At 35.3% G+C, this 16,485-nt stretch overlaps 1 protein-coding gene across 1 annotated transcript in view; it reads left to right on the top strand.

The window, feature by feature from the left end:
• Window positions 1-16,485, top strand: part of SEC24A (SEC24 homolog A, COPII coat complex component) — a 2,581,543-nt gene that overhangs the window by 1,847,888 nt on the left and 717,170 nt on the right. Inside the window, exon 16 of the mRNA XM_044069234.1 lies at window positions 12,847-13,020. Coding sequence (XP_043925169.1) covers window positions 12,847-13,020 — 174 coding nt within the window. The remainder of the gene's footprint in view (window positions 1-12,846; window positions 13,021-16,485) is intronic.

Below are 16,485 nucleotides of genomic sequence, written 5' to 3'. Positions count from 1 at the left end.
GGATCCGGGCCCTTCTCTTTTCGGCTCGAGGGGGGCATGGACCTTGTCCAACCCGTTCTCCCCCCGGACCCGGGCTGGTGAGCTCGGCCCCGACATCGGCCTGGGACCCTTTCCCCTGTCGGTGCGGCCTGGGGTTCCTACCTTTTTGGGGCGGGGCCCTCGGGCCCTTTTCTGATAGAGGAGCCTTGAGGTGATGAGGTACTAGCCCCAGGGCATAGTCGGGGTCAGCTCCATCAGCTCCTCCACTACAGTGCCTGTTGATGTCTTTTCCCACTCTCTTGCTCCCGGACCCAGAGATCCAACGCCTCAGGTTTCCCCCTGGGAATATCTTCCTCTTCCAGGCTTCTCCTGACCTGTCGGGAGCCTCCGCAAAGGACATGTAAGGGAAGCATGTGGACTCCCTGAGTCCATTACATCTGACACCGACTTGGATGAGTCGGAGGGATCCCCAAAGTCCCCTCTGAGGATGTCTCTTTCTCAGACATCCTAGAAATCCTAAAGCAGAGGGGAACTGGTTTTCCCCTTAATCCTTCGGGGGGAGTACCGGGAGGCTTTGGTTCTCGACCCTCCACCTCCTGGGTGTTTTGCCTTCGACCCCTTAGGGGAAGTAGTGGCTCGGAAGGCGGGGCCCCAATTCGGTGGAACCCCCCCCGGAGGCCTTCTAAATTCATCACAGCACCAGTTGACAAGCAATTTAACAAAGGTGCCCCGGTTTGGATGCCATGGTGGTGGCTGCACCCACCAAGAAGGAACTAGCTGATCCTTCAGTACCTATCCATCCTCCTAATAAGGATTCTAGGACCATGGATAGGTACGGGAAGCGGATGTTACCTTCAGCGACCTTTGCCATGGGGTCGCTGAATTATTTTTCACTTCACCTTTCAGAAAATATTCTCAAAGAGTTGGGAGAAGTCTTACAGGATCCATCAGCTGCTGGGTCCCAGGATAAAATAAACTCACAGCTTGGAACCCTAACTCGATTGTTAACTCCCCCCATCCCTAATTTCATATGCAGCCGATGGGGTGGGGCCCACAGGAGTGGCCTTAAGGCGCCACCCTGGATGCGGCTTTTAATTTTTGGGACCCTTTAAAGGGCGTCCTTCAAAAATTTCCCCTTTTTGAGGGGGCTTTGTTGGACCTCAAGTGAAAGACACCTTGACCAGATGCGAACAAGATGGCAAGACTCTTTCTGCCGTAGGAGTCCGTTTCTCCACCCCTTCAAGACCATCCCCTAAGGGTCAGAAGGGGGGGAAAATGTGGTTCTGCAAATCTCAAGGAGTCACGCCGGGAAAAGAGGTCAGTTTCCCCCCAGAGGCAGAGGGGTAACAACAACCCCCTAGGGGCAGGGGGGCCCAAACCAGGGTAGCAGGAGCCTCTTTTGACAAACCCTTCCAGCATCCCTGAGATGTTGCCCGATTGTCCACCGGAGGCAGTCGGGGAAGATTGTCGCTGTACCCAATAGCCTGGCTTTCCCTTACTCAAGACAAATGGGTACAGTCATCATACCCGAGGGTTACAAAATTCCCTTTACCCAAACCCCAATTCAGCAAAGGGAACCCTTCCAGAGTTCCACCGGTCTAAGGGAACTAGCAGTACCAGAAATATCAAAACTGCTAGCAAAAGAGCCATCCAGCCAGTCCCAGCAGACCAACTAGGATCCAGAATCTACTCAAGGTTTTTTTTGGTACCAAAAAAGACAGGGGACTGGAGACCAATATTAGATCTCAGCAAACTAAACAAGTTTGTAAAGAGAACAAGTTTCCCGGGATGGTCAGCTACAGTCCATTCTGCCCTTTCTGGGCAAGGACAATTGGATGTGCTCCATGGACCTTCAGGATCGTATATAAATAAAAAATTCACGGGCCCCAGAAGGTTTCTCCGTTTTGGGGCTGGGGCCAGTCACTCCCAAATTCAGAGCCCTGCCCTTTGGTCTCACTACAGCCCCCAGAGTGTTCACCAAATGTATGGCGGCATTTAAAGGCTCACCTGAGAGGGCAAGGATTCCAGGTGTTTCCATATCTAGACGACTGCCTCCTCACTGGCAGCAGGAGGCATCAACTTCCCCAAGCCAGAGCTTACACCATTCACATTTGCAGAGGGCTAGGAATTTTATAAATTTTGAAAAGTCTGCCTTGTCGCCTTGTCAGTCTATTACCTTTATAGGCCCAACTTGGACCCCACAACTTTCAGCAAAGTTAACAGACCAAAGGGTCTTAGATATTCAAAACCATGTTCTTCTTCAGAGCGACAAAATTCAGGCCAGGTATGTCCTGAAAGTTTTTCTTATGGCCCTTTAAACTTTTTCCCCTTGCCCGCTTTTACATGCGTCTTCTACAGTGGATGTTTTGCCCAATGGTCTTTTCAGCAACCCCCCATGCACCACAAGATGGATAACCCCAAACCTTCCCAAAAAGTCATCTGTCCTGGTGGATATTGTCCCCTCAAGTCCATCAAGGCAGACCCTTTGTTCCTCCTCCCCGGTCGCCACGGTGACATCGGAGCCTCCCTGATCGGGTGGGGGGCTTTTCAGGGCAGGATGGTCCATGGCACTTGGAAACCCTTTTGAATGCCACCTGCACATAAATGTCCTAGAGATGAGAGCAGTGCTTTTAACGTTGCAAGCCCCCCCGACTCTTTTCCCCCTGGGAACTATTGCAATCCAAGCGGACAATATGTCCGTAGTGTGGTATATCAACAAGCAGGGGAACCAAGTCCTACCCCCTGTGTCGAGGCACTCAGACTTTGGCAATGGGCAATCTCCTCTCAGCGGTTTCTGATAGCAACCATATCCCGGGAAGTCCAACATCATAGCGGACAGGTTGAGCAGAGCTATCTCATGCCACAGGTGGTCTCTCAAACAATCTGTGGCGGAAGAGATTTTTCAGAAGTGGGGCCTTCCTTGCTGCGATCTTTTGCTACACCCCAAAACAGCAAATGCCCGACTTCTTCCCTCTTCCCCTTCCAGGCCATCCCCTCAGGGGCGCTCTAGTCCAAGATTGGCCTCGGGGACTTTTTATGCCTTTCCACCCTTTCCTCTAACCCCACAAGTAATTCAGAAAGCAACCGCCTTGAGAGCCAAGTTGATTCTCATTGCCCCTTATTGGCCTCGACAGATAGGGTTTTCCCTTCCTACATCTTATCTTTTGGTACAGCCTTGGCATCTGGACCCAGTTTCCAGATCTGTTGACCCATCAGTGGGGGCAGATGGACCAATCCCTACATTCTCTCAACCTCACTGCTTGGTTGCTCCACTTCCTCCTTAGCCAGGCTTCCTATGATTTCTAATCCCTCCGGGATATCATAGTAGCTTCCTTAAATCTTCCACCAGAAGGATTTACACTAGTAAAGGGAAAACGTTTCTCCTTCTGGGCAAAGGCAAGGAATATAGATCCCTTACTGCCCCAATTCATTGGGGTCTTGGACTTCCTAGCTAAAATTTTTTCATTCGGGGTCTTTTTGCCTCTACAGAAAAGGGTTCAGTTGGCAGCCATTTAAAATTTTCATACAGGCTTATGGACCACAACATCATGTCCAATAAGCTTTGCAAAGCTTTCCTTAAAGGTGTATATTTACTTAAGCCTCCGATCAAAGACCCTCCACCTCAGTGGGATCTTAATTTAGTCTTAACATCCTTGATTCTTCCCCTTTGAACCGCGGTCTCCTGTTCATTGAAATTTCTTTCCTGGAAGACACTCTTCCTAGTCGCCATTACTTCTGCTAGGAGAGTATCTGAGCTTCATGCCCTCTGCTTTCCCCCTCCTACTTAATCTTCCACAAAGACAGAGTTTCTCTAAGGACTAATCCATCCTTCTTCCCCAAAGGTGGCCCCAGACAAATTTAAATCAATCAATTGATCTTCCATTTTTTTCCCAAACTATACTAATAGGGGGAACAAAAGCTACATTATCTAGATGTTCACCGCCAGCTATACTATTTGGAAGAACCAAACAAAAAAGGGAAAATCTGATCAACTGTTTTTTTATGCAGAAAAATAAGAAAGGCCTTCCTGTTTCCAAGGAAACCCCTTATCTAGGTGGCTGTCTTCTGTGATTACATCTATTTATCAACTCAGAGGCGGGAATTAACTTCTAAGCCAAAAGCCCATTCAACCAGAGCACTAGCTACATCTACAGCTTTTCAAGCTAGACTACCAATAGACACTATCTGTGCGGCAGCCACATGGGCCTCCCTCATACCTTTGTTTCCATTACAAATTGGACATGGCCTCCAGGGACAGAGCAACATTTGGTTCCACCATTCTCAAGAGTCTGTTCCAATGAGCCACCCAGGATGAAGGTGCTGGGGGCGGGTCCCATCCAGCAAGAATGAAGGCGAGATTGACAACTTAACATTGAGAAGTTATGTACCTACCAAAAGCTTTCCATGTTAGTTGTCTTCCCCGCCTTCTTTCTTTTCCCCCCAATCCCCTAGCCTGGCCCAGACCGAGAAGATTTTCCCCTTCCTTGAAGGGCCCTTTTTATTCCTTTTTAAATCTGGTGTCCTAGGATATATATAGTGTGATAAATTTTTGGGGGGTTTTATCCTCTTCCTCCTCCTTCCAGTTGGAGGATTTTTTTTTATTGGCCTATGCTAGGTTTTCAGCTTCCAAACGAGATCGGGGGAGTTATGCCTAGCATCATGGGATGGGGGGGTTGCCTCGAGCGGTAAAATAAGCTCTCGAGCTTTAGAAAGTGGCAGTCGACCGAGGATTGGCTCCGAACCCATCCAGCAAGAAAGAAGGCGAGAGAAGACAACTAACATGGAACGTTATGGTAGGTACATAACTTCTCATTTTTATGTATTCCCTGGCTTTTAGTTCACAACACAGATGACTTGAAGTCTAAACGAGAACCAAGTATTGGTTGATAGGTGTTTGAGAAGATTAACTAACATACAGCCATCACTTTATTTGTTACAATTCTAAAAACAGCTAGCAAAAAATAATTTGCCTTAAACAGACATAACCTTTAGCATTCTGTTTTGTTTTTACATCATGTTCTTTTTAAAATTTAAAGCAATAAAATTATTTATTTTAATTTATATATATATATATATTATTATATATATATAAAATAAACTCAAAATTCATTTTTTTTCACTCACAATAAAAAATCCAGAAAATGGGGGCCAAAAGAAACCAACAATAAACCCAAAAACCAGAATTTTCCCCTTTTTCTAATCACAAACTCTATGCATCACCCATGCTCACAAATTTCAATCAGACCTAAAAAAAATTTACAATAAAATTGAAAATTTGCATCAGGGGACCCAAAGGGCACCACTGTATTCCTTTTAAATACACTGGCAGCTCCCTCAATTTTCACCTAACCCAACTTACCTTTTCTCATAAACTTGTAAACCACCCTCTTAAAATTCCCTCACTTAATAATTTTAATTAGTCCCCCAGATTTCTCCTGCAAAAAACTACTCAAAACCCCCCAACTCTGCAAAAATTTCTCCTACTCCCTGTCCAAATTTGGAACTCACCCCTTCCCTAACTAATTCCCTTTCCCGCAGTCTGTTCAAAAAAGCTCTTAAAAAACCCCAAAAACTCACTGACTATGTCCTTGTCCATACCCCAAATAACTTTTTTTGTACCACTAAACTTAGCTCTACTTTTCTGTCAACAGGTTTCAGTATTTCCTTTCCTTTAACTAGCAGATGATTGCCACATTTTTCTCCTTTTTCCCCCGTGAGAAATGAATACTACTAGGCAAATGTCTTTTTCATTTAGTTATTATATTTACAAAGCATTTCCTTTAGACTGTGTCTTTTTTAAAAAACGCTGTTTTTTTTTCCTCTGAAAGCTAGATTTACTCTTGTATTGGAAATTTTGCTTGTCGAAAATATGGAGCCTTCCTTTGGGTATTATACCAATAGGAATTTTTCCCGAAACTTTCCCTTTTCTATAATTTCCTGTTTTTTTTTATCTGATATGCCATATTGTATTTTTTATTATGTAAATCTCATATGTCTAAAAATGGGTTTTTTCCTCTTGAAAAAGGGGAAGTACTTCCCCCCAAATGTAAAATAAAAAAAAAGTGTTGTTTTTTGGTTTTTTGTTTGAATATATATTATTATAAATATTTTTTTTTATATAATATAAATATTTTTTATTAATTTTTATATTTTTATTATTTATATTAATATAATATATTTGATAGTTTTTGTGTTTAAATATATATTATAAAATAATAAAATTTTAATAGTTTTTTTTTGAATTATAATATTATATTTTATATTGGTTTTTTTGTATTTATATATTTTGTATATTTTTTTAAAAATATAAAATATTTGGTTTTATATTTTTTATTTTTAAAAAAAATTTTTAGTTAATTTTGGTTATATATTATTTATTATTTTTATTTTTAAATTATTATAAATTAAAATTTAAAAATTTTATTTAGTATTATATTTATATTTTTATTTTTTAAAAAATTATTTTTTTTTAAAAAAAAAAATTTGGGAAAGTATTATATATTTTTAAAAATTTTTTTTTTTAATTTATTTTTTAAAATTTTTTTATTTTTTTTATTTTTTTATTTTTTATTTATTATAAAAATTTTTTATTATTTTTTTGGGTATTTAAAAATGGTTTAAAAATTTTTTTTTTTATTATATTTTTAAAATTTTAAAATTTTATTTTATGTAATATTTTTTATTATTTATGTTTTATTTTGTTAAATTTAAAAATAGGGATATTTTTAATAAAATTGGTGGGTATTGGAAAATATTTTAAAATTAAAATTTCCAAAGTTTAATAGTATAATTTTTTATTATTTTTATTAAATTTTTGGGTTTTTTATTAGTAAAATTTTTTTTTAAAAATTTGTTATTGTTTATAAATTATTATTTTATAATATATATATTATTATATATATATTTTCTATTATGTATATAAAATTTTTATATATTATAAATTTATTATAAATATATTATTATTATATATTATTTTAAATTTTTAAAAATTATTTGAAAAATAAAATATTATATATATAATATATAAATTTTTTATTTTATATTTTTTTATATTTTTAAATAAATTTTTATATATTTAAACATATATATTAATTGTTTTAAATAAAAATATTATAATTTTATTTATTGGGGAGGGTGAAATTAAAAATTTAAATTTTTAATTTTTAAGTTTTTATAATAAATTATAACAGGTTTTTTAAAGGAAAAAGAAAAGTATAAAAAAATAAATTGTATATTTTAAATGTTGGATATATTTGAATTTGGATATAAAATTTTTAAAAAGAAAATTAGTCATTAATATTTAGAAAAATTTTTGGAAAAATTAAAGTCCTAGGGTTTAGTTGAACCCAAATTTCCTATGAAAATTTAATACTAGAAATTTTCCCTTTTTCTTTTTTGGTTTTTTATTTATTTGTTTTAAAATTGGGAATAATTTTTTATTAAAGTTTTTTGTATAAAATTTATATTAATTATTGGGAATTAGGTTTTTAGTTAAAAATTATAATTTATTTTAGAATGATTTATTATATTTTAATAGTTGTTTATTTGTTTAATATTAAAATTATTATATTAAAAGGATGTTTTGAATTAAAATATTTTGCATATTAATAAGGGATTTTATGGAAATTAATTTTTAGTTAAAGAAAACATAATTAATTTTTTTATTGTATATTTTTATGGTATAACTAGGTTTATTTTGCTAAAGTATAAGTTATATGGGATTAATTATTTTAAATTTTTAATTGATAGGTTTTTTAAAGTATTATAAATTAAGATGTTTCCTTATTTTGGGTTTTATTATTTTGTTTTGGAAAAATTTTTAATTAAATTTGTTTTAAAAACCATATATTTTATATATGGGTTTTGTATAAATACCAAAAATTATGTTAAAATATAAGACTATTTTCTTAAATTTGGTAAATTAATATTTGAAATTTATATTTTTTAAGATATTAAAATATATATTTATTGGGTTTATAATATTATTTAGTTTTTAATTATTTAGATTATTTCAAGGGTTTTAAAAAATCAATTTAAATAAAATTTAAAATTTGGAAATTTTGTTTGTAAAATTATTTTTTTTATAGTATTTAATATATTATAAATTATTTCATTTTTTGATTATTTTATGTTTGTTATAACATATCAAATTTATTTTTTAAGGAATTAAATAATTTTTTAAAATATTTTATATTGGATAATAAAAAATTTTGGGTATAAATAATTTTATTTATTTTTTGTGTTTTTTTTTTTATTATTTTGGGCCTTTAATTTAAAGAATCTTAAAATTTTAAAAAAATTTAAATTTAAAAATTATTTTGATTATTAAATAAGTAAAAGATTCAATATTTTCCTGGGGTTTATTTATTAATTAATAGTATTATGGGATTTTAAAAATATTGGGTTTTGTTTTAATTTAAAAAAAAAATATTATATTTTAATTTTTGTTTAAATGAAAAAGAAAATTAAATTCATAAAATTTTGTTAAGTAAATTTTAAAAACATTTTAATTTTAAATAAGAGAAATTTTAATATATTATATAAATTTTTTAATAGTTAAAAAATTAAGAAAGTAGTTTTAGGGATTTAGATATTGTAAAAGAAAAGGAGGGTTTAATTAAAATTTTGTTTTTTAAATTTTTTTATATTATTTATTTATGGAAAATAGGGGTTTCTATATTATTTTTAAACCAAATTTCCAAAAAAGTAGCAAAATGTAATTTAAAATGTTAAAATATAAAATGTAAAATATGTTAAAGTTTTAAGTATGTTTTAAGTATGTAAAATTTTAAAAAAAAAAAAGGTTTTAAATATTATTAAAATATAAATTTATATAAATAATATAAATAAAACTTAAAGCCCCCGGGGGTTTGGGGAGTAAATTTAAAAGGGAAGGTTTTTATGACAAAAATGGGAAGGAAAGGGTTTGCCCCTAATTCAAAACCCAGGAAGTTTCTCAAAGGGGGTTTTAAAGGGTGGGTGAGTAAAGAAGTAATAAAGGGGGAGAAAAGAAATAGGGTTTGGGGGAAAGGGTTCTAAAGAGAAAAGGGGAAAAAAAAACATTGCTTTTTTTGGTTTTTTAAATTTAAAAACCCTTTTTAAGACGGTGGGGGGATTTTTAATACTTTTCCCAAATTTTTTTTTTTTTTGGTTTTTTGGGAGTTTAAATAAAGTTTTTTTTATCTTCCAGGAGGGTTTTTTTCATTTTAATTCAAATTTTGGGGTATTAATTCAATGGAACCCTTTTTAAAAAAAAGAGAAGGTTTTGGCCAAAATTTTGGGTTAAAAAAGGGGGTTTTCGGCCAAATTTGTTACTTGGGCCGGGGAAACAGTAAAAATTAAATTTAAATATTAAACATTAAAAAAGGTAATTTTGGGGCCAAACAGTTTTTTCAAAAAATACAAGTTGGAAAAGTTTTTTTGTGAAAATGTTTTTAATTGGGGAGGGAACTAGGTTTTATTTTTGTCCCAATGTTAATTTTAAGTAAAAAAGGCATTGTATCCCAAGGGGTTTAATTATAGGTTTTTTGGGGGAATTATAAAACCTCTAAAATGGTTTTTTGTTGGTTTTTTTTTGGAAATAAAAAAAAGCCATTATTTATATGGAATGGGAAAAATTTACAAAAAATAAACCAAATTTTGTTAAAATTCACCTAAACATTTTTAAAAAAAAAAATTAGGTATTTAAAATTTTTTTTTTTTAAAAATTTATTTTATTTTTTGAAAATTACTTGGTTTAAACCTTTTTTAAAATTTTCCAAGGAAAAACAGATTTAAAAATAAATTTATTTGTTTTTAAAAATTTCTCTTCCTTTTTGGGGTTCAATTAAATTTTAAAAGATATTAAACCCCTTAACATTTTTTGATTAAACTTTAGCCTTTTAGTTAATAAATATAAATTATTTTAAAATATTTATAATTTTGTTAAAATATTTTATATTAATAAAAAAAATTTTTATAAAGTACAGGTAGCTGGATATACACGTACATTATCAGTTTTAGAAGGGTTGTTTTCACTGAGACTGGTAGGTGGAATCCAAGTTCATTCAAGTTTCCAGTGCTTCCAGGAGGGATTATGCAGGTTATTCAGTACAGGGATGTACTAGTTCAATAGACCTAAAGAAAGTAGGAAGAGAGAGAAGGTAGTGAGCCAAACATTAAAACAGGGATAAGAAAGCAGAGAAGGTTTTTCAGGCACAAATTAGTTACATATGCAACAGTACATCAGTAAAAATCAACACTGTTCAAATCACTTAGTAAGTACATTACAAAAACAGGTACATTTGTGACTCAACAGTTATGCAAAACGCAGAGATAAAGAATACACAGTGGTGGAAACAGTTTCATCTGTAGAAAGTGTGTAATTAGTAGTACTAGGCATATGTGATTCTTATGTCCCTAGATGCGTTCCACGTGCACAACGCGTAGTGGAAGTAAATGAGCATGTATACCCCAGCTACATATGAGCAGTGTTAGGAACTCATAAGCAATAGGCTCGTTAAAATGTAGTTGTTAGAAATGTAAAGGCTAGCACATGTATCTATATGCAATGCAATATTTGATTATACAAAACAAGTCTGACGCGCTGTTTCTGTCAGAGAGTTACCAGCTTTCTGGGCTATTTGCGATAAAGCAAATAATGTAAATAGGTATTATTTTATTTATTTATTTATTTTTATTTATTTAACATTTGTTGACCGGGAATGTCCGACTAGGTTCCACAGAGCCTGTTTTCAGCGGAGGCCCGGGGAGAAATGCTCCAGATGCAGATTATATCATTTATTTGTATAGTGCTCTTCAGTAGAGTGTTCAATTAAACTCTAAAACAGCACTATGGACAAGCATGACTTGGTTTACCAATATCTAACATTTGTTTGTGATCCAAACTTATCAGCTTTGTATGTGTGTATATATATATATGTGTGTATATATATATATATATATATATATATATATATGTGTATGTATGTGTATATATATATATATATATATATATATATATATATATATATATATATGTATGTATATATATATATATATATATATATATATGTATATATATATATATATGTATATATATGTATATATGTATAAAACTAAACCCCCCTGCACTAGCTTCAAATTTGTCCATGTAATGGCAGTGTTACGTGAATGTTTTAATAATGATAAAATGTAGGGTTAGGGTTGGGAGAATAGTAGCATTAGGGTTAATACCCATTACTAAAGAGGATAGCGGGCTGGACCACCCTTGCAACATCTTACATGTATGTATGTGTATGTATCTATATGTGTTTGCATTTGTAGATATAGATATATGTTAGTGTTTGTATGGTGAATACATCTAAAAAATAATCTGTAAAAGTAAAGGGTAAAAAAACTCATCAAACTTTATTTAAACTAACTGAGTCTAAAATGGAAAAAGGATAACAGTTCAAGGGATGATAATCTTCAAGTAAGTTACCATTAAACTGATTTTGGGCATGCAGACCAAACATACCATCTGTTTTTCTAGTATTCTGTATCTGGTTTCCATCCCAGTAGGAAAGATAGTATAAACTGCAAACTTGTTCACTTTTCCTTGATGCTTTAAGCATGAAAACCTCTTGAGAAAGGGAAAGAGGCACTGCTTGCTTTGACATATATAGCCATCCAAGTACCATATCTTGAAACAACCAGTTTTTCATTTAACTTTTATTGATTTCTTCTCGTTGTCAAAAAATTTGTTTTTTTATCACACAAAGCTTGTGGCTGCCTGCATTTACATGACAGACTAGTTTCTCCGTAGCACTTTTTAAATTAACAAGAGTGTTGGGCTTTCCATCTTCTACCAACATTTACACAAGTGATCAGACACTTTTACTCTTTCTCTGGTTTGCTTTGTAAGTACTCTTTGAGAGACATTGATAGCAGTTTCTGCTGTATTAGATTTGAATGTGGTGGAAGAGGGCTTAGAGAAGTCAGAATGCTCTACTGCTAAGTTCTGAAAATTTTCACTGTTTTTACTTTTTTGCAGTGTTCATGTCTGAAACACTGAAGCAAAACAGTAGTTCGTGAAATAAATGGTTGTGCAGTTTGTGGCAGGCAAATCATGACCACAAGTCATTAGCAGTTGCACTTTACTTTTTTGTGGATGTTGGCCTCTTTTAGTGCTTGGTTATCTGTTTCTCTTCCCTTTTTTTTTTTTTTTTTTTTGTTATAGCAGCTGTTTAATGTGGGAGGAGCACCTACCACTAAGGGAACCCTCTCCCATATGTATGCATGTTTGTGTGCGTGTGTGCACACCTGCGGCTGTCCTTCGTTAATTTGCTGTTTGGAAATTCGGGTATGGTTAACATACTGGGAGGGTAAAATACATCTCAGGTAAAAAAAAAAAAAAAAAAACTCTACCCTTTGTAGTGTGAGTGGGTCAGTACTCCGTTCTGGCCTGGATGAGTCAGACCTTTTTCTTGGGGGCTAGAGGAGTCCCTACAAATGTTCAATGGGCATGGGAAGTAGGAAATTTTGAAGTATTGCAGACTTGTAATAAAATTTAATATTTTTTGTATTCCACTCTTCATTTCCCCTGCAACCTTGTGCCCAGGCCAGTAGCCTCATTTGCAGTGTCCTTCCTAAAACTCTAACCTAGAGGTATAAATGACTCCTCTGATTGGGGCATTTTCAGACTTAAGGAGATGGTATGGAAAAGGCTGTAAGTAAAAGAAGAACATTGCGCTATCATAATTAAGTTTGTGATCACTAGCTGAATTAATACTGGTGTCATTATTGGTGTATTAATTTTTGTGATGTATAAAATCATTTTACTTTGTTTTAGAAATATGTTTGTAAATGGTGCTTTCCTGATTCATTTTTATTTAAATTATTTTCAAGGGCTTTCTATTCATACTTTCCATGGGAATTTTTTTGTACGATCAACGGATTTGCTCTCTCTTCCTAATGTAAACCCTGATGCAGGGTTTGCAGTACAGATGTCCATAGAAGATAACCTCACAGATCTGCCAGTTGTATCCTTCCAGGCAGCATTACTCTATACATCAAGCAAAGGTAAGAAAACGGTGCAAAGCAGTCAACAATATTTTCATTTAAATGCACATTAGTAGATGATAATCTTGAATATGAGTAATTCACTCATTCATTCATTCTAATTACTTGCTTAATCCTGTTCAGGGTTACAGGGGACTTGAAATCTGTCTTGGCACTTACTAGGCGTAGGGCAGAGGAAATGGTCCTGAACACGGTTCCAGGCCATCACTGACATTAATAGTTGCCTTCTTTTATAGGGAAGAGTATATCTTTTCACGTGTTTAACTGCCTGGCTGTATATATATATTGTAACATTTCACAGGGAAGTTTTACCAAGATGACCAGATCTGTTGATATACAGGAATAAAGATCTGGCTATTGCCCAGGTGACCAAAGTTTTATTAGCAACTTGTTGGTCTGTTTGAGATGACATGGGGAGGATGGGAATATCTACCTATTTGGGGGTGGAGGCAAAGAGCTTAAGTTGTTCAGAGGCTTGACATCACTGCAAAGGATGCCACCCTCCTTAGGTTTCGCACAACAGAACTTACTCTTCTAGCATTCTGCATGTGTCACTTATTAATCAGGCTGTTTCACTATTAGTCGACCGAGCCTTTGCTAACCATTTAATCAGGGCTGCTCCACATCTGTTCTGTTGCCCAATGTAAGAGCTTTAAGCTCTTTAATCAATGCCTTATAATAAAACTGCATCAAAGGTGATAATTGTTAGTTAAATTGTATATGTTCCCTTGCCAAAATAGCCTCTATTACATTTAACTGAGCCTAGTACTGGTCTTCTGTGTGGCAGCTATGCCAAACCTCTTAGTTCTGGATATTTTTCTCTTCTGACTATCATAGCCAATAGGAATAAGTTCCTTGTGTATACTTCCTTAAATTGGGTCACTTAGATTATCTCTCTCAAGCTATACAATATATGTTTTTTGGTGAAACCAACCCTGTCAATCAACACCTGTTCATACAGTATTGAAAAATATACAACGTTTGCTCCATTTTTTAATCAGAAGATCTTGATGCTTTTTTGTTACAGTTGGATAAGTGTGTCACAAGATAAAACTTCAGCACACAAGTCCTTACATAATTATAGTCATCAGGAATTACCAGTCCTGTTTTTAGGCAACATTAACTTCTCCCAAGCTATTTGTAGAGTCCTTTGTAAGTTTTATCACCATTCTTTAACTTTGCCATATAACCCTTTGATGGTGCTACTCAAAATGGATCTGCTACATATACTACCAAAGGGAGCACTAGATACTAGATGTTATTAGAGTCTCATAATGTGAGACTCATCCTTCTTAGGAACTAAAATAGATCACAGTTGCTACTGTGTTACTCTTGGCAACACTGATTTTATACCCAGGTCAAGTACGAAATATCCTTTACTGCTCAAATACCCACTCCAAATCCTGTTGCAATCTAGTTAATGATAATATCACATATTCCTCCGATGTGGTCTTTTCCTTCCATTCCTCACTGTATGGATCTTCGGATCAGAGTTGGATCCATCTTTGGCCACTTTTAACCTTTTGGATACAGTGTTAAGTCTCTTCCCCTTAACCATAATCCCTCATGTTAACTGAAATATTTTACAAGCATAGGACGGATCTGTTGTTGTGCTTAGTAGATAAGTATGTTCTAATTTTAATTCTAGCTTTTTGTCTTAGATATATACACACACACACACACAAATATATATATAATTGTTAGACCCATATGACCAGGTACTTGCTGGCTGTGCTTTCCGAGGCCTGTGAAATGATCTGTGATCTTCCAGACTCTGAAGATAAAACTTCTGCCCTTTCCCTTTTACAGACTTTCTCCCAGCAGTCTCGTCATTCCGTCAAGTGTAGTTAAGATTCAGTAGATGTTTCTTCTAGTCTTCTAGGGCTGCTGCTCTTGTGTCAGTGATGAGGAGGTATTCTTGGCTTTGGCTCAAACTTTGCCTAATGATATTAAGGTTAAGTTGATGGATGCCCCTCTAGATAATAAACATTTGTCTGGTGAAGCTGCTGCTTTGTTTAAGTCTCTTCAGGATAAAGGCAAGGCTTTACAGGAACTTAAACATGTGTTTGTTTCTCCTGTGCCTAACTTTCAGAGAAACTACTCCAATTAGTAAGCCTTTGTTCACAGGCAATCTCATCCTCATTCTGAGGGTAAAAAGGGTTGCAAGTGGGCTCCTCTTGCAAAAGCTACTCAGACTTCTGTGCCACAGAAGTCCCATTTTCCTAATAAAGCATGTGCTGCTTGACTGTCCTATTATTCCCAGACACTTTCCTGTTTCTCTTCACCCATCTCTCTTTTCCTGTTTGGCTAAAGATTACTTAGGATTCCTGGGTTCTTTCCATTATCCGCCAGGGGTATTTCATGGTCTGGAAATCTTTTCCCCCTTATATGGGTATTGCTTAACCCCCTCAGGTCCTACTTTCATTGGGTGCTTTGAAATCTTTTGACTCAAAGGTACCTATGTCCCAAAGGAGGAGGGGGTTTACTTAAGGATTTGTCTAGTGTCCAGGAAAGAGGCTACTTGGAGACCTCTCTCATCTAAACACTTTTCTGAAGGTGCCTTCTTTTCGAAATGTCACTTCAGACTTTGTTTCCTCTTTTGCTTTCTCAGGCTTATCTGGTGCCTCTGGATCTCAAGGATGCTTACCTCCATACCCCTATTCATTCCCTTTTCAAGATGTTTTTGCATTTATCTATTGCTTCCTAGCATTTTCAGTTCTCTGCTTTGCCATTTGGCTTTTCTACTGCCCCAAGGGTATTCACCAAATGCCTCACTCCTGTGATCATTTTTTGCAGGCTTCAGGGGATCCAAGTCTTTCCTTACTTGGAAAACCTCCTGTTTCAGGCATCCACTCCAGAGATCTTGTTGCAAAATTTTCATTTTGCCATTTCCCTTCTGCAAAGCCTGGGGTTTGCAATAAACTTCAAAAAGTCTTTTCTGACTCCTTCTCAGGACCATGTTTTTCTGGGGTTCAGGTTCTAGACTGTGCCTATGCTGGCATCCCTGCCTCCTCCCAAGACCTTAATACTTATTTCCTTTTTTCAAACTGTTATTTCTCTGCACTCTGTAGCAGCTAGGAATTTCTGAGAGCTCTGGGGTTCATGGCCTCTACCATTCCTATACTCCTTCTGACCAAACTCCACATGAGAAAGTTTCATTTGGTTTTTGAAGTCAGTTTGGCTTTGGCATGTGCATCCCCTCAAATTCTTAGTTCATCTTCTGCCTTGTCTTAAATACTAACTTTAGTGGTGGATTGTCTCTAAATCCAGGGCTCCCTTTTCATCCCCCTCTTCCCTGTCAGGAACTGTTCACAGACTCTTCAAACATGGGATGGGGAGTATCATTTGGCTTCCTAAAATTGCAGGGTGTTTAGTTGCCTCTTCAACAGAAAGAGCACGTCATTGTCAAAGAGATGCGAGCTCTTTTACTGGCTCTTAAGGCTTTTCATTCTCTCTTCTCTCCGG

Source organism: Protopterus annectens, chromosome 4.part0 (assembly GCF_019279795.1).
Source record: "Protopterus annectens isolate FY-2018-M chromosome 4.part0, PAN1.0, whole genome shotgun sequence".
NCBI classification, from domain to species: domain Eukaryota; kingdom Metazoa; phylum Chordata; order Ceratodontiformes; family Protopteridae; genus Protopterus; species Protopterus annectens.
This window is presented reverse-complemented; position numbering and strand designations above follow the sequence as displayed.